At 61.8% G+C, this 18,339-nt stretch overlaps 1 protein-coding gene across 1 annotated transcript in view; it reads left to right on the top strand.

Annotated features, from left to right (window-relative positions):
• P2ry8 (P2Y receptor family member 8) overlaps positions 1-14,871 on the top strand; it is a 19,892-nt gene extending 5,021 nt beyond the window's left edge. The window contains exon 2 of the mRNA XM_026382304.2: positions 13,741-14,871. Within this exon, the coding sequence (XP_026238089.1) occupies positions 13,777-14,871 (1,095 nt within the window). The 5' untranslated portion in view covers positions 13,741-13,776. The remainder of the gene's footprint in view (positions 1-13,740) is intronic.
• The last annotated feature ends 3,468 nt before the right edge of the window (positions 14,872-18,339 follow it).

Raw genomic sequence — 18,339 nt, forward strand, 5'->3', positions numbered from 1 at the left:
ATGGATGGGTGGATGGATGGGGGTGGATGAGGATGAATGATGGATGGGTGGTGGGTGGATGGAGAGTGGAGGGCAGCATGGGAGAGGGGAGGGTTACATGATGGTGGATGGCCGGCAGGTGGGTGAGTGGAGAGGTGGATATGCAGATGCAGTAAGAAAAGCGTTGGACCCCAGGATCCCTTGGTCCCTCTGAGGCCAGGGCTGTTGAGACCCACAGCCGGGGGATGTCACAGCACTGCACACCTTCTCTCCATTCCCGGGGCAGAAGTCTCCCCTCCAGGTGTCCCCGGCCGTGCTCTGTCTGAGCCTTGGGGAGCGTCCCCTCCTGCCTGTCCAGCGTCCTGCTGACCACCCGTCATCCTTGCCCCGTGGCCACGTGGCTCTGTCTGCACCTCTGGGCTCACACTGGGGTCCCCTTGTCTGTCTCCTAGTCCCTTTTTCTGAGAAGGACGCCCATCATGTCAGACTGAGGCCCCACCATGCCTCTGGAGGGCGTCCGCAAAGATCCTGGTTTGCACATAAGTCCCCGCATGCAGGTCCCCGAGCAGCAGAGGACCTCGGCTTCTCCTTCAGGGGACACCGTTCCATCCGTCACCTCCCCTGACCAATCCTCCCAGAGCCTGGTTCTGAGTTCCTTGTCTGACTCGGAGGGAGGGACAGCAGCCGCTGGAGGCCACCGCTGGAGGCCGGGACTTCCTCCCCTGGCCTCCCCAGGCCCTGGCACACCAGGCAGCCCAGCTGGGCGGTGCAGCTGCCCCCGTCCCCGGTCCCCCACCTCCTTGGGCACCTGCAGGGGACCCCAGCCCTTCCCCGCGTGCAAGAAAAAAATGATCCTGGACTTCCTCCTTCGGGGTCATCAACCGTCTGCAGGTGGTGAGTCACCGTCACAGGAAGCCCAGCACAAGTCTGAAACCGCCCCTGCTCCCCGGTCACCTGACGAGCCCTCTGGAGGTGCAGCTGTGGCCGCCTGCAGGACTGGCTTGTCCTTCAACAGCCCCGGCTGCCCTTTCTGAGCTCTCCTGCAAATGGCCGAGCCCGCCCGGATCTGGAGGAAGGCAGGGGCAGGATTTGGGTTGAAAGGCACCGTGCATGGGACCTCCGGGGGAATTCATGGACGGAGAGGACTAGTGGACAGTGGGAAAAGATGGGGTCCCAGCCTTCAGACAGTGAGGGGTCACCCCTCAGACCCCGGGCAGCAGGGGGACACTGGCCAGAGGGGACCTGGGCACGGACAGAGGTGGCAGGGTTGGAAGCTTGGTGCCCCAGTCCGTGCAAGGTCAGGCACAGACAGAAGTGGTCCTCAGAGGACCCCAGGTTGAGTGACCAGGTCAATGCCACCAAGGGGCTGGCCCCAGTTGAATGCACACATGATGTGACATGTAGGTGACCTGCCAGGGGGCCAGGAGCTGGAGAGGCAGGAGGAGCCTCCCTGGAGCCCGTGGAGGGAGCTCAGCCGGGGACCCCTGGTCCAGCCTCCGCTGTCCAGGGTGGGGACCTGCTCAGGTGTTCAAAGTCACCCAGTTTGTGGAACTTCCCACGTGACTGTTCCCCGAGGAACAGTCACTGGTGACACTGGTTTTGTGTTCCCCGGCCTCCGTGTGACGACAGGTCGCTGTAGACTGTTAGACAAGTAGGTGACCGATAATCAATAGGTACAGGACATCAGTAGATGGTCAATGTAAGTGATGGGTACACGTGAATAACAGCTGTGTGATGGACAAGTCCTGCCCACAGGCCTCCTGGGCACCGGGGCCCCCTGGGGCTGGGGGTGCTCTGGGGTGGGCTGTGCTGTGCGCTGCAGGAGGTGCAGCAGCCTCTCTGGGCCCCACACACCAGGAGCCAGGAGCAGCCCCACCCGGGTGGGAGAGCCCCCTGGACAGACAGGATGGGTCGATGGCAGAGACGTAGATGGACAGAATGGGTAGATGACAGAGAGATAGATAGATGATTGACAGGTAGATAGACAGAATGGGTAGATGACAGAGAGATAGATGGACAGACAGAATGAATAGATGACAGATAGATAGAGAGACAGATGCATAGATAGATAGACAGGATGGATAGATGATAGAAGATAGAGAGATGATAGACAGAACTGGTGGATGACAGAGAGATAGATAGATGATAGATACCTAGATACACAGATGGACAGACAGGATTAGTAGATAGTAGATCAATAGATAGGCAGACAGGAATTGGTAGATGATAGATAGATAGGCAGATAGATAGATGATAGATAGATGATTGACAGACAGGTGGCAGCTGGGTGGACGGATGATGGACAGAGACCCTGTCTGCAGGTCTCCTGGACATCGGGCCCTCTGGGGCTGGGGGTGCTCTGGGGTGGGCTGTGCTGTGCGCTGCAGGAGCTGCAGCAGCCTCTCTGGGCCCCACACACCAGGATCCAGGAGCAGCCCCTCCCGGCTACGTTCATGAGAACTGACTCTAGACATTTCCTAGTGACCTCTGAGAGGGAAAGCTAAAGTCACCGGGGTTGAGGACCTGTCCCTGACCCCTGGCTAAGCGGCACCCACTGACCACTTCTCCTGCGGCCCGGCCCTGAGCTGTGAGGGACTCGGGGCTACTTGTCGCTCTGGGGGACCCCCTGTGGTACTGACCAGGACCTCCAGGTCCCCTGTGCGGGATTCCCAGGTGTCACCCCCAGCTTGGTCCCCCCTGAGTCCGCGTGGCCTCTGCTCGGGGCTCCGTGAGAGGACCCACGGGGCTGCTCTGCGGGGCCCAGCTCGGCTGCTGACCACAGTGCCCCGTGACCTCAATTTCCTCTTCAGTCCGACCCGAAAAATGTCACTTTCTCGCCTCCAGCCCAGGGACCGGCCACCCAGCCTCAGATACACAGAGAAGTGTGCAAAAAAAACCAGGCGTCGCAGGTGAGGGGCCAGCGCTGACCCCCAGGTCCAGCTGGGTGGACGCAGGCCCTTCCTGGGATGCCCTCGGGCCCGGGACTCAGCCGAGGTCCCTGAGGTGGGTCCCGGCAGCTCCGCAGTGTCCCTGGTGAGACTCCAGAGCCCGTCCCTCTGACGGTGACAGCTCACGATTGTCATTTAGAAAATCAGCAGCACTCGCAGCGCGTGGCAGATGGCCCCGCACCGGGGTTCCCGGCTGATGTGACCGCGTCCTTGTGGTCCAGCCGGGGCAGTGACGGTCCCTCCGCGGAGCCTACGGACAGGGGACCCGCCGTTCGCACAGGACAGCAGACCCCGGAACCCTCCGTCCGGGGCGCCCCCAGGGGAAGTAGCCAGGGACCCAGAGGGGGATAAAAAGAGGAACCGGCTCCCGGTCCCAGTGATGGACACCCACACGGGGTCCCTAGCCACGATCCACTGTGGACCACAATCACGCCACGGAACGTTCCAGAAACAAGGGAGGAGCGCTGGATCGGGACCGTGCCTTCGGGCAGTGTTTCCACCCGGTATAGGCTGCCCTCCAGCCGTCAATCAGGAACCGCCCGGGGGACCCGGGGGACCCCAGGGACCGTCTCTGTGGATCCCGCGACTTGTTTTGTTTTTAAAACAGCCCCCAAGGTCCAGGAGTCGCCATGCTGGCCGCTCCGACCGGCCCAGGGGCAGCCGCCAAGTGGGTCCCTTGGACGGAGGATGGAAGGGAACCCTGTCTGCGTCCAGGAGAGAAAAGTTGGAAAGATCCAGATTCTCTGCAGAAAGTGGCTGAAATTGTGCAAAACCGTGAGACTCTCAGAGACAGAGAGAGAAAAAGGGAAGAGGCCACATTGATCCTCCAGCCCAGGGTGGGGCCTGGGACTCTCCCAGGGCCCCCGTGAGACCCAGATGTCCCCCTGGGCACGGGGGACAGCAGACCCCAGGGGCACGGTGTAAAGGTCACGGTCGAAATTCCCCCAGGCCCCGGGCGGAAGTGAGATCCAGGCGGCCCCGGGCGGCAGAGCGTCCTGGGAAACCACCCTGTGGCGGCCAGGAGGCCTGCTGTGCACCCTGAGGTCTGACCCACATTGTCCCCACAGCTGGGGACACCGAAATCCCTCGTCCCAGGAGGCCCTGGTCCTGCAATCGGGGACAGTGTGTGAGTGGCCACAGCTGGGACAGGACATGCTGAGGGTCAGGGGTGTTTTAAACCCGGGCTTCAACCGTATACAAGTGTCATAGTTCCGTGCATACAGCAGGCACTGATCAAAAATGGCCTTCTGTGTCTGTCCCAGCCCCTAGCCGTCACTGTCCCGCTGGCCGGTGGCCTTAAATTTGAGCTTCCATCCGGGAGAGAGAACACCCAGCGTCTGTCTCTCGGGATCTGTCTTGTGTCGCTCTATAGAACACCCTCCAGTTGAATTATTCAGCACCCGTCCTTGTTCCTGGCTGAGTAGTATTCTTCTTGTTGGTGGCTGGCTAATATTCCCACTGATCCAGGGGCATATAGGCAAAGGAAATGACATCGCGGTCCAGTGGCCTGCGGCCTCCCGCGCACCGGCATGGCCTGCAGGAGCTGGATACCTTGTGACCAGCACCCCCGGGGTTTGCAAGGACTGGGTACCTAGTAACCAGCACCTGGGTCATTTGCAAGGACTGGGTACCTAGTAACCAGCACTCTGGGTCATTTGCAAGGACTGGGTACCTAGTAACCAGCACCTGGGTCGTTTGCAAGGACTGGGTACCTAGTAACCAGCACTCTGGGTCATTTGCAAGGGACTGTGTACCTAGTAACCAGCACCTGGGCCATTTGCAAGGACTGGGTACCTAGTAACCAGCACCTGGTCGTTTGCAAGGACTGGGTACCTTAGTAACCAGCACCCTGGGTCATTTGCAAGGACTGGGTACCTAGTAACCAGCACCTGGTCGTTGCAAGGACTGTGTACCTAGTAACCAGCACCTGGGCCATTTGCAAGACTGGGTACCTAGTAACCAGCACCTGGGTCGTTTGCAAGGACTGGGTACCTAGTAACCAGCACCCTGGGTCGTTTGCAAGGACTGGGTACCTAGTAACCAGCACCCTGGTCGTTTGCAAGGACTGGGTACACTGTAACGAGCACCCCCGGTCTGCAGGAGCTGGATACCTTGTGCCCAGCGCCCCTGGGTGGTCCGCAGCAGCTGGACACCTTGGAGCCTGCTGGACGCACCCTGTCACCGTGGACGTGTGTGGCTCGCTGCTTGGGGGCCCTGGCACTTGGCAGCCCTGGACGCTCCTCTGAGCACGTGGCTGCAGACCCCCAGGTCCTGGCCACTGTCCTCTCAGAGGCAGCGTGAGGGACAGGGGCTGTTGGCCTCTCCCTGTGGCCTGTCCCTTGGCTGACGCCCGGGTCCCCCAGGAGGTCGGCCCACACGACGGGGTCTGACTCCAAGGCTGACCGCTCTCCCGCCCGCGGACTCGCCCGGGCTTTTTTTGCACCCGCTTGTCCCCTGATGGACACGGGGCTGGACTGCATTTGGGGGTTCCCTGGACCCCGTTGGGTGTCCCGCCCAGGAGTGGGGACACCTGGTCACGTGGAAGCTTTATCTGGCAGATAGTCCTGCCGCGTCTGGGACGCTTTCCAGCAAACGTGACTCTTTAAAACCCTGTGGCCGGCCTCCCGCGCCCTGTGCCCCGCGTCCTGCTTCTTGGTAAGGAGGACAGGAGGCTAGTTATAGAGCCCCCCAGCCTGGGGGGTTAGATCAGCAGAGGTCTATCGCCCCTGCCCTGGAGGATGGAGGTCCGAGGTCCAGGTGCGGGCAGAAGTGGCTCCTCCTGACCCTCTCCCCTGGGCTCGCAGCCGCCATCTTCTCCCTGTGTCCTCCCGGGGCCGTCCCTCTGTGTGCGTCTGTGTCCTCATCTCCTCCTCTACGAGGACCCCAGTCCTGCTGGACAGGGCCACCCTGGGGACCTCACGGCACCTCCATCCCCTCTGCAAAGAGCCATCTCCACACACAGCACATCCCAAGGTCCTGGGGTCAGGGCCACCCTGGGGACCTCACGGCACCTCCATCCCCTCTGCCAAGACCCATTGCCCCCCACAGCACATGCCAAGGTCCTGGGGTCAGGGCCACCCTGGGGACCTCACTGCCCCTCCATCCCCTCTGCCAAGACCCATTGCCCCCCACAGCACATGCCAAGGTCCTGGGGTCAGGGCCACCCTGGGGACCTCACTGCCCCTCCATCCCCTCTGCCAAGACCCATTGCCCCCCACAGCACATGCCAAGGTCCTGGGGTCAGGGCCACCCTGGGGACCTCACTGCCCCTCCATCCCCTCTGCCAAGACCCATTGCCCCCCACAGCACATGCCAAGGTCCTGGGGTCAGGGCCACCCTGGGGACCTCACTGCACCTCCATCCCCTGTGCAATGGAGGTGACACTCTTATTTCAAACGGGTTCAAAATGCATCTTTTTTTATTAAAAAAAATATGTGAAAGTCCCCTGGGGAGCGGCTCCACCCCGGGGCCTGAGAAAGAGGAACCCTCCCGGGGTTTCACAAGGTCCCTGCCCTTCAGCCAGACCCAGGGCCACAGGTGGCCAGCCGTCAGCCCCGGGGACCCGGGGGCCACTGCAGGGTCCTGTCGGGGGACAGGCGCTGACCTCCCAGCTCATGCAGACCGGCTGCCTCCCTGGGCCAGGCGGGAGGGTCAGGGGACATTCGGAGAAGCCCCCGAGGCCAGCGCCCCCCGGGACCCCACCGTCCTGCGGCCCTCGTAAGTCAGGGGACCCCGGTGGCTGTGGGCGGGAGGCCCAGGGGACAGGAAGGACCCCGTCCCGTCCCGAGGAGCCCGGTCGCCAGCGCCTTGGGCACGGGGACCTGGGGACACCTGTGTTTTGCTTTCGGTTTTCTGTTTGGGGGACGAGGGGACGTCCCTTCTGGTTTCCGTGGTTCCAAACAGTCGGCGTCCATGGAGCTGAAAATGTGCTGGCCCCGGGGTCCAGAGGTGGCCCCGTCTCTGGGATTTTGGGGGAACCCAAAAGGAGACCCCAGTCCCCATTAGACAGGGTCTCTGCCCCAGGTCCCAGGAAGCACCAATGACCTCCTGTCCCCGGGCGCTGGCCTGCTCCGGGTAAATCACGTGTGTCCCTGGGTGTCCGGGGTCTCTCGCTGAGCCACGCATCCTGGAGGCCCATCCAAGTGCTAGCAGGGGACAGCTCCGTTCCGCTTCCTGGGCTCCTCTTCCCGGCTGAGTAATATTCCACGGTGTGACAGACACACCTGTGGGCCTGGGCACCCCTGTGGACACCGCCGCTGTGGACATCAGGCACAGCTCTGCGCTGACCTCCGCCATCGGTTCTCCGGGGTGGGGCAGGAGGGCTGCTGGATGGCCCGTCCGTCACTGTGAACTCCGACGTTACGGGGTGAGCCGTCAGGGTTGGGGGAACGGCCAGCCAGGTGCACAGTGGACGCACGTCCGCCTTCCCGCCAGCTCACGAGGGTTCCCTCCCCCGGGTCCCCGTGTGTCCTCTGATCTCAGCCACCTCCACGGGCGCGAAGTGGCCTCTCGCGGCCCCTGCAGCAAGACCATCACCTCCTGCCTTCCTGCCAGGGTCTGTGACCGCTGCACCACTCAGTGAGAGGCGAGAAACCAGGACTCCACTAGTGTGCATGTAAGGATCTCCATGGGTATGCATGATCCCCACGGGTATGCATGTAAGGATCTCCATGGGTATACATGTAATCATCCCCAAGGGTATGCATGTAAGGATCTCCATGGGTATGCATGTGATGATCCCCACGGGTATACATGTAATGATCTCCATGGGTATGCATGTGATGATCCCCACGGGTATGCATGTGATGATCCCCATGGGTATACATGTAATGATCTCCATGGGTATGCATGTGATGATCCCCATGGGTATGCATGTATAATCCCCATAGGTGTACATGCAATGATCTCCACGGGTATGCATGTAATGATCCCCATGGGTATACATGTGATGATCCCCATGGGTATGCATGTAATAATCCTCATGGTATGCATGTGATGATCCCCATGGGTATGCATGCGATGATCCCCATAGGTATGCATGCAATAATTCCCATAGGTATGCATGCAATGATCCCCATGGGTATGCATGTGATAATCCCCATGGATATGCATGTAATAATCCCCATAGGTATGCATGTAGTAATTCCCATGAGTATGCATGTAATAATCCCCACAGGTGTGCATGTAATAATCCCCATGGATATGCATTTAATAATCCCCATAGGTATGCATGTAATGATCCCCATAGGTGTGCATGCAATAATCCCCATAGGTATGCATGTAATAATTCCCATGGGAATGCATGTAGTAATCCCCATGGGTATGCATGTAATCATCCCCATGGGTATGCATGTAATGATCCCCATAGGTATGCATGCAATAATCCCCATAGGTATGCATGTAGTAATTCCCATGGGTATGCATGTGATAATCCCCATGGGTATGCATGTAATCATCCCCATAGGTATGCATGTAATGATCCCCATGGGTATGCATGCAATAACTCCCATAGGTATGCATGTAATAACCCCCATGGGTATGCATGTAATAATTCCCATAGGTATGCATGTAATAATCCCTACAGGTATGCATGTAATAACCTCCATGGGTATGCATGCAATAATCCCTATGGGTATGCATAAAATAATCCCCATAGGTATGCATGTAATAAGCCCCATGGGTATGCATGCAATAATCTCCATGGGTATGCATGTAATAATCCCCATAGGTATACATGCAATAATCCCCATAGTTATGCATATAATAATTCCCATGCGTATGCATGCAATAATCCCCATGGATATGCATGCAATGATCCCCACAGGTATGCATGCAATGATCCCCACAGGTGTGCATGCAATGATCCCCACAGGTATGCATGTAATGATCCCCACAGGTGTGCATGTAATGATCCCCACAGATATGCATGTAATCATCCCCACAGGTGTGCATGTAATGATCCCCACGGGTATGCATGCAATAATGTGGGAACAGTCACATCCTCCCAATGATCTATAATAATAATAATAATCTATAACACAATACGTAGTGACGTCAGGTATGGCTCTGTCACACACAGTCACCTGCCAGCCGGGCTGGTAAGTCATGTCTATTCTACGCACACTTCAGAGCTCAGGTGCAGTTTGCAGGTGACGTGATGCAGAGCACACTCACTGCCCATAAAATGCCACAGGATCCAGCCTCACAGGGGACATGCGTGCCGGGCACGTCTGGCATTGTGGATGGAGATCTGTGCCATCCCGTGCCTCACGGACGGCGTCACACGTGATCCAGTTCCGACAGACACAGTGAGTGTGCGGGATGCATGAGCAGGTGACAACCACGACGTCACAGAGCAGAACACAGGCCCGTGTCACCCAGGCCACCTGCTCTGTGCTGTATCAGTTAGGGACCCTGGTCCAGCCTCTGCCGTCCAGGGTGGGAGCGACCTTGTCCTCTGGGAGCCTGGCACCCGGGGCAGCCCCAGCACCCGCCCAGGGGACTGACTGTAGGAGAAGCCCAACTGTCGCCAGACGCAGATGGATGCATCTGGTCCTGATGGCGGCTGCAAAATCTCTTGTCACATCACCGCCTCCGTGAGCTCTGCAGCCCAGTCGCTTTATGGGTCAACCCTTCCTTCTGAGGCTGTCACCGTTAAGCCCTAAGGGGATGTCACTCTGAACGGCCAAGAAGCCCAGGCCACCCACTGGCCTCGGAGGGATGGAAAGACGACCGTTTGTCTGTGGAGTGGAATAGTACTCAGCCAGGAAAACAGAGGTATTCCACACCGGTTCCATTGGAAAAGAGGATTCGGGGGTGACAGAAGCCGGGTCCCTAGCTGTCAAGGGGCTGAGGGGACAAAGAAAGACGGGGGTTAACCCTGGCGGGGTTCAGGGTTGGCGTGAAAATCTTGTAGGGTGGGTCGATTGCGCCCCAGTAAAGCTGTTTCTGAAATAAATAAGTAAGAAGGAGGCCCCCTGGTGCTCGCCAGGCCACGAACCCTGGGCCTCCTCTTGCAAGATCTTGCAAAGTGGCCCCGAGCGAGCCCCGTGTGTGTGTGGGGGGGGGGGGGCTGAGGCCGGGGCTGCACCAGCTGCGCCCTGTGCGCTCTGGGGAGGGGGCCTCGGGCTGCCCTTGGCGACGCTGCCAACCGTTAATCTCGTTTGACAGAGTTGCCTCCCCTCGGTCGGTCGGTCGGGGCCTCCGCGGCTGCAAACCGCAGGCGCCTGGGTTTCAGGGAAGCGGAGGCCGTTAGAGCTGATTTCCTGATTAATGGTCCGTGCAACCCGCCGAGCAGCGCGCGAGCGCGCCCCTACCCAGGCCCTGACCTCGGCCTTCCTGGGCCGGCCACGGGGGACCGCTCAGTGCAGAGCCAGCACTGCGGACCGGGGTGCAGGGGGGGTGCAGGGGGCCGCCCACCAGGTGCCAGGTGCACCCACAACAGCCGACGGCGGTGGAGGCGGGGCGCGCTGGGGCTGCAGATGCCCTGCGCTCTCGCTCGTTTCTTGCATCACCTGCGCGCCCCGCGGCTCTGGCCTGGGTTCAAGGGCGCGTGGTATTTAAATGTGCACGAGGCGGAGGCGTCCAGCTGCGGCGGGGGGGGGGGGGCGGTTCTCCTGCGTCCCCAGCTCTGCGCGCAGAAATGGAGACAGCAGCTCCAGGCCCCTGGCCCTGAGCGCGCGGCTCCCCCGTCGGTATTTTTCCAGAGCCCAAACCTGGGGACTGGACCCAGGGGTCGCTGTACCGCGATGGAGCCCCATCCCCTGCCCCTTTTTGGTATCTTAGTTGCAGACTGGGTCTCCCCGAGTTGCTTAGTTAGTTCCCAACTACGTTGCTGAGGCTGGCCTCCAATTGCAAACCTCCTGCCCCAGCCTCCTGAGCCCCTGGGATGACACGGGTGCAGGTCTTTTTTCCCCAAGGTGTGCGGGGAGGTGGCCCGGGGAGCTGAGAACGGGAAGCACCCAGAGGGCCGCGGGTTGGACTCTCTGTCCGGCACCCACTCCTCGGGGCGCAGGTGTTTCCTGCTGATAGATTCGCTTGCAGGGTGCGCCCCGGGGCCAAAGGGCCAACGCCCGGCTCTGGGCAGCCCTGAGGGTCCCTGAGGCTGGTCCTGGGAGCAGAGGGCGCCCCGGGGCCGCCCGGGAGCCCGTGCAGGGTCTGCGCTGGACGCAGAGACCCCGGCCCCTGCGTGGATTTTAACAGGCTCCTTCTGCCAACGGAGAGCCACGTGCGCCCGGGTGGCTGGTCTGTTTGGTTTCACTTTCCTGCTTCCTAGGGCGAAGGCCTTTTCCTCCACCCCCCGCCCCCAGGCAGAGGGGAGGCATGTGCCTTGGGACCCCTGAAATGACCCCCAGAGGGGCTTCGGGAGCCCCCTCGGCCGGGTGGGCACAGAGAGCGTCCCTGTTCGGCTCCCGGCCTCGGGGCGCTCCCGGGCGGGTCCCTGCGCCACCTGAACGCAGGATTGTCCGGCCCCGAAGAAGGTGGCCCTTGCAGATCAGTAGAGGAAAGAAAAGGGCGGACAGTTGAGTCCAAGTCGGATCGCGCGTGGTCAGCAACCCCCAGGGGGGACCGGTCACTCCGCTGGACAGGCGGGAAACTCAGCAGGGGCTGAGGCTGCAGAGGTGCTGGACGCGTGGAGGTCTTCTCCAGGGGACGCCAATGTGTGGCCTTAGATCCTTGGAAGGACCTGATCCCCCCCGTGGACAGAGACCTGTGGAGACCGGTGATGGACACGCGTCTGTATAGATGATTGACAGGTGTGCACCTAGATGACCACTGGGGAGGTTTCTAGAGGAGTGGCCGATGGATAGACGCAGCCTGCACGCGGGGCTCCTTTGTCGAGGGGGAAACCTCAGACTTTGTTCCTCGGCCCTTCGACTGATTGGACCAGGCCCACCCCCACCACAGACGTGTGTTGGGTTTCCCCGACTCGGACGCCCCAGATTCGCGTTGCATAACCCGTCCCCCCACCCCGCCCCCAAGAGGTGAGCGTATTTGGAAAAGGTGACAGGAACTCATTTGCAAAGTCAAGAAAGGGAACCAGGCGCGCACGCTGGGTGGCAGATGGCCCTGTGGAAGCCGAGCCGGGTGCCCCCCGTCGGCTCCGCCATTTCAACAGCAGCGTCGTGTCGCGGACGGTAAGTCCCGAGCCTTCTTCGGGGGGCCGCTCGGACGATGTCCACTTGCCCTTCGCCTTGGGGGACCCTGCCGGGGACGCTGTTGGGTTTCTAAAACGCCCCACTGGGTGGTGCGCATCTTGGAGCGTCCGTCCACCATTTCCTCCAACCTCCACATGCCCCCAAACCAGGAGGCACACACCTGAGATCCCAGCGACTCCGGAGGCTGAGGCAGGAGGACCCCACGGTGGAGGCCAGCCTCGGCACCTTAGCAAGATCCCATCTCAAAATAAAAAAAAGAAATCTAGGCCGGGGGCCTGTCATCCCAGCGGCTGGGGGAGGCTGAGTTGGGAGGCCACAGCGAGGCCTCAGGGAGGCCCAATCTCTAAATAAGATGCCCAATAGGGCTGGGGACGGGGCGCAGGGGGTCGGAGGGGCCCTGAGTTCAACTCTCAGCCCTAGAGAAGAAAAAAAAAGTGGGTCGGATGGGACCCAGGGCCCTGTACTTGCTAAGGACATCTGTGCCTCGGAGCCACCGTCCCAGACCCCGAGATTCTGTGGGACTTAAAATCCATCACGGGAAATGGGGCTTCGGGGTGGGGGAGGGGAGAGGCCATAGGGACCCTAATTTGCCTTCCCCTGGGTGGCCCCCCGATGGCAGCTCCCAGGTGGAGCCAGATGCCTGGGTGACGGCCAGTCCCTGGGGCAGCCGAGCCACCCCTCTGGACCAGCCCCCACCCCCGTGTAGCCAGGCAAATGCAGCCCGTCTCCCGGGACCCTGATTAGGCAGGGGGGACCTCGATTTGACCCTGTGCAAATGAGGAACCAGGCCTGAGAGCCGAGCCGGCCTCTGGGACGTCCCTCCCCACCCTGGAGGTGACCCAGATCACCTCTCCCGGGCTTGGAAGCGAGGTCGCTGGGCGACGGCCAGCGTCCTCGGCGACCCAAGGTGGAAGCCAGTGCAGCGTCCCTCACCACGCGCTCCCTCAACTTCCAGGGAGAAAGACACAGAGAAGGAGCAAAGGAGCTTCCGGGTGCTCAGAGGCCTGAGTGCCAACGGGCAGGTGGGGCGCCAGGTCCCTTGTCCCTGGGGAGCAGGCAGGGCCCTTTCCTGCATGTTCTCTGTGACCGTAGAACGCACTGGGACATGTCCTCCGTAAATGGATTGTCACTTCTCCTCCTTCTGGTTGGACATGGTGTAGAATCACCCGGGTCCTGTGGTCCTATATGCACCGGGGGTCACCATGTCCCATTCATTCCCCTGTCCTTCCTACCCCCTGTCCCTCCCCTCCCTTCAGTCCCCTCTGTCTAGTCCACCATACCTCTATTTGTCCCCTAGTCACCCTCTTATTGTGGGTTAGCATGCGCATATCAGGGAGAACGTGTGTCCTCGGTCTTTGGGGGGACTTGCTTAGCTTGGTCAGCCTGGTGTCTCCCAACTCCATTCCTTGACCAGCGAACGCCATCATTTCACTCTTCTTCGTGGCTGAGTAATATTCCACGGCGTACACGTACCACATTTTCTTTATCCATCACCTGCTGAAGGGCACCGAGGTGGCTCCCTGGGGACGGGGCTCCGGGTCCTCCTGTCCCGTGGCTCTCCTGTCCCTGGGGATGGGGCTGGGGGGGTGTCCTCCTGTCCCGTGGCTCCCCTGTCCCTGGGGCCCCTGACCCTTTCTGCGTCCCTCCCCTTGCAGGTCCGTGAGGATGAGCGCGCGTCCGCGGCGGCGGTGATGGGGCTGGTGGACATGAACGTGAGCGGCCCGGACAACGCGACGCTGCAGATGCTGCGGAACCCGGCCATCGCCGTGGCGCTGCCCGTGGTCTACTCGCTGGTGGTGCTGGTCAGCATCCCCGGTAACCTCTTCTCGCTGTGGGTGCTGTGCCGCCACATCGGTCCCAAGTCGCCGTCGGTCATCTTCATGATCAACCTGAGCGTCACGGACCTGATGCTGGCCAGCGTGCTGCCCTTCCAGATCTACTACCACTGCAACGGCCACCACTGGGTGTTCGGCGAGGTCCTCTGCAACGTGGTCACCGTGGCCTTCTACGCCAACATGTACTGCAGCATCCTGACCATGACCTGCATCAGCGTCGAGCGCTTCCTGGGCGTCGTCCACCCGCTCAGCTCCGCGCGCTGGCGCCGCCGCCGCTACGCGCTGGCCGCCTGCGCGGGCACCTGGGCGCTGCTGCTGGCCGCGCTCTTCCCGCTGGCGCGCACGGATCTCACCTACGAGGTGGACGCGCTGGGCATCGTCACGTGCTTCGACGTGCTCAAGTGGACCATGCTGCCCAGCGTGGCCATGTGGGCCCTGTTCCTCTTCACCATCTTCGTGCTCCTCTTCCTCATCCCCTTCGTGGTCACCGTGGCCTGCTACACGGCCACCATCACCAAGCTGCTGCGCACGGCCGACGGCGGCGGCCAGGACCAGGGCCAGCGGCGGCGCGCCGTGTGCCTGGCCGCCGTGGTGCTGCTGGCCTTCGTCACCTGCTTCGCGCCCAACAACTTCGTGCTGCTGGTCCACATGGTCAGCCGGCTCTTCTTCGGCCGCAGCTACTACCACGTCTACAAGCTGACCCTCTGCCTCAGCTGCCTCAATAACTGCTTAGATCCCTTCGTCTACTACTTCGCCTCCCGCGAGTTCCAGCTGCGCCTGCGCCACTACCTGGGCTACGGCCGCCTGCCCAGCGACAGCCTGGACACGACGCGCCGCGACAGCCTCTTCTCCGCCAGGACGCTCTCGGCGCGCTCCATGTCCGCCGGCCCCGCGGACGCGCTGCAGGGCACCGGCCGGCCCGGCCTCAGGAGGCAGGAGAGCCTCTTCTGAGCCTGGGAGTGACCTTTGCAAAAGGTCCAGCGGGGACACGCCGCACCCTCCACGGCCACCCTGGAGATCTGCAGAGACCACCTGCTCCTTATGGGAAGCCACCAGGGGTCCCCAGGCCGCTGTGCCATCCAGCCTCGTGTCTTCCTGCTCACGGAACCGAACCCCAGCGGCGGTAGTGGACACGGGGGCGTGGGCCACTGGTCTGCCAAGGGGCTGCCCAGCCTGTCCCCAGCTGGGGACGAGCATTCAGCCAGCTCAGCACCCTCCCGCGCTCCCCGACTCTGCAGGCCCGACACCTCCTTGGTGACATTGGGGAGGTGACCTTGGTCTGCAATCCCGGGGTCCCCTCCCTGCACCGGGTCCCTCCAGCCGGCTGCCGTGCTGCCATCTGGGCAGGTTTCATGTGTGGTCACGCCTGGCCACGGCGGTGCCGGCAAAGGGACCAGGTGACTCTGAGGAGCTACGGGGATCCTTGGGGGTGACATCGATCCTGCGCATGGTCACCGGAAGGAGCTTCCAGGGCCGGAGGCTTCTCAGCCACAGGCGGGCACCTGGATGGACTCCACATGACGTTTGGGGACCAGGCACCAGTGAATAGCGTCCTCCCCAATTCAAGTCTGCGGGGACCTGGTGTGGGGACAGGGTCTCTGCAGAGGTCATTAGTGGAGGGTCCTGAGATGGGCTCCTCCTGGGTCAGGGGGCCCTCAGGCCATGGCCGTGTCCTCCCCAGAGACAGAGGAGGGGACACAGACCCAGAGGAGGACCCCGTGGGGACGGAGGCAGAGACTGCAGTGAGGGGCCACCCGCCCAGGGCCACCTGGAGCCCAGGAGCTGGAGAGGCAGGAGGAGCCCCCTGGAACCCTGGAGGGAGCTCATCCGGGGACCCTGGTCCAGCCTTTGTCCCCCAGGGACACATCAGCCCCTTGGACACCGAAGGTTCCCAAAGCCACATCCCTGACAGGCCACCATCTCCATCCTGTGACAGACCCCGCACCTCCCGCTCCTCCCGGGGATGATCCCGTGGGTCCCGGAGCGTGTTTTTTTTTCCTGGCTGTCCCCGAGCAGAACCTAGAAAGTGACACGGAGTCAGACGCGTCCAGGGTGGAAACCCTGAGCCAGCAAAATGGTCGGTGGCGGGCGCCTCCGAGGCAAAGAAGAAAAAAAAAATCTACGAAAAACCTCAAACCACCAGCTCGGAGCCGAGCCCAGGAGCCTCACGTCCTGCGTCCTGCGGAGAATTCGAGACCCGGTGACATCAGCAAGTCTCTGCAGCTGGCGTCTGTCCCCTGGAGCACACCGGACCTGCAGCCCCCGCGGTCAGAGGGACAGGGCAGATCCAGCTTTTTTTCTCTGGACGCTCCGGGCTGCTGACCCCCCCTTTGCCCAGCCTAGGAGCCACGCCCAGGTCCCCCCCACCCCGGGGTGTCCACAGCTGCAGAGTCTCGGTCCCCGTCACCCTGTCACTTGTGGACAGAGGAAGTTTGATGGCTCTCACGTGCATCCAAGATGGACCAGGACCGTCTCTCGGGCATGAATGAGGACGGGGACACCGAGGAGGGCCACCGGTTGAACGAGGGTCGCTAGTTTAAAGTCCGTGGACCAGCGTGTCCTGGAGGCCGCCAAGACCCTCCGCCGTTTTGGATTTTCAGGAGTGTGGGGCCCAGAGAGGCTGCTCCACCTCCTGCAGGGCACAGCACAGCCCACCCCAGAGCACCCCCAGGGCAGAAACTGAGAAGCCCAGTCTAACTCGGGAGTGGTCCCCTGTGGACAGACGGTGCCCAGCCCACCCTTCAGATCTGACCTCCCAGTGTGCCCGCCCGTGGCCCTGCGGTCACTAAGGTTCCCACCCCGTGCGTGCCCCACAACAGGAATCCTCCTGAAGCTTTGCAAAAGCAGATGCGCCGACCCTCATCTCCAGCCTCCCCTCCCTGGCGGCTGGGACCCACGTGTCTGTCCCCCACCTCCCAACCCCTTCGGGGGGGCTGGAGAGGACACAATCCCCTTCCACTGGACGGCAAATGACCAGTAGTTGAGGGGATGGAAGGGTAGCTGTCCTGTGTGTCCTGATGACACAGTACACATGTGCGTGCCTGGATGCAGGCACCGCCCGGGACCCCGTGAAAATGCACAGGGAGCCCACGGCAGGACTCAGGGCCCCTCCGGGTGGTTTTCAGGAAGGTGGACTTCAGGACTGGCTGGCTCAAGGAAAACCGAGCCCCCAGGAAGGACGACTGGACGGGAACTCAGGTGGGTCTCCTCCCTCAAAGACAGGAGGGTGCACTGCTCTGGTGGCCTCCCCAGAGATACGTCCACCCTAAAGCCACAATTATGTTCCAGCTGTATATCTTTTTATATATTGAATATTAAACACCATGATTGGTTTTTTTTTTTTTTGCCCTCTTTATAAATTCGGCTCCTTTCTGGCTTCTCTCAGGGGTTTGCAGTCTCGTACGGTTTTGCGCATTTTGCTAGATCCACTCCTGGGTTCGCTGCGCTTCATTAATTCGGGTTGGAAATCCTTCCCGCCACCCGCGGCCTGCACTGCGCAGGCCCCGCCTCCGCCGAGCATGATTGGCATTCGCTCTCCTCGGGCGCCACCTGCCGGCCGCCAGCGGGTACTGTGCCCAGGCTGGTCGGAGGTCCCCGTGTGCCCCGCAGGGACCTTCATCCCCACACCTGCCTCCCTAACCCTAATCCCCCGCGCCCATGCGGACCCCCATCTCCACCAACCCGTCCCCAGCGTTCCTCCGAGCCCTACCCATGGCCCCACTGTCCCCTCAAAAGCTCCATTTGAAGGCTGCCCGTTGCGCTCCGTGACGCCCGCGGGTCTCTCCACGCGTGCCACCGGGGGCCACCTTGCACTCACCCACCGCGCCCGCGCGGGACACTCCCAACGTGCACATTCCAGCCCCCCAGCGCGCGCAGGCACCCTCCACACCTACGCTCCCCAGGGCGGTCAGCGGGACCCCACCGGATCCTGGTGCCGTGCGCCCCTCTCCGCCTCGCCCACTGCTCATTGCGTTCCCCACCGTGCGCCCCCGCACCGCGCCCTCAGAGCACCCCAGATTCCCAGGACCCCGCAGCGCCTGTAGCACCAACCCCGCTCTCCAAGCCTCCCACTGCGCCCGCAGGGTCCGGTCTCCACAGTGCCCACCACGCCCACAGGGCCCCCCAACCTCCGCCCTCCACGGAGCCCCACATTCCTAGGCTGCCCACCGCGCGAGGGGCCCCTTCCATTTCCACGTGCCCGACCAGGGCCGCAGGGTGCCTCCTTTGCCCACGCGCCTGTGGGGGGCGCCCATCCTCCACGAGCCCCGCTGCGCCCGCAGGGTCTTCCCAGTCCCGGTGGCACCGACAGGGGGTGTCCCCGTGCCCACAGCCCTCAGGGAACCCGCCGGGCTCCCCGAACACCACGTGGCCACCCCGCGCTTGGGGGTCCTCCCATCTCCGAGCCCTCCACTGCCCCTC

Source organism: Urocitellus parryii, chromosome X (genome assembly GCF_045843805.1).
Source record: "Urocitellus parryii isolate mUroPar1 chromosome X, mUroPar1.hap1, whole genome shotgun sequence".
NCBI lineage: Eukaryota > Metazoa > Chordata > Mammalia > Rodentia > Sciuridae > Urocitellus > Urocitellus parryii.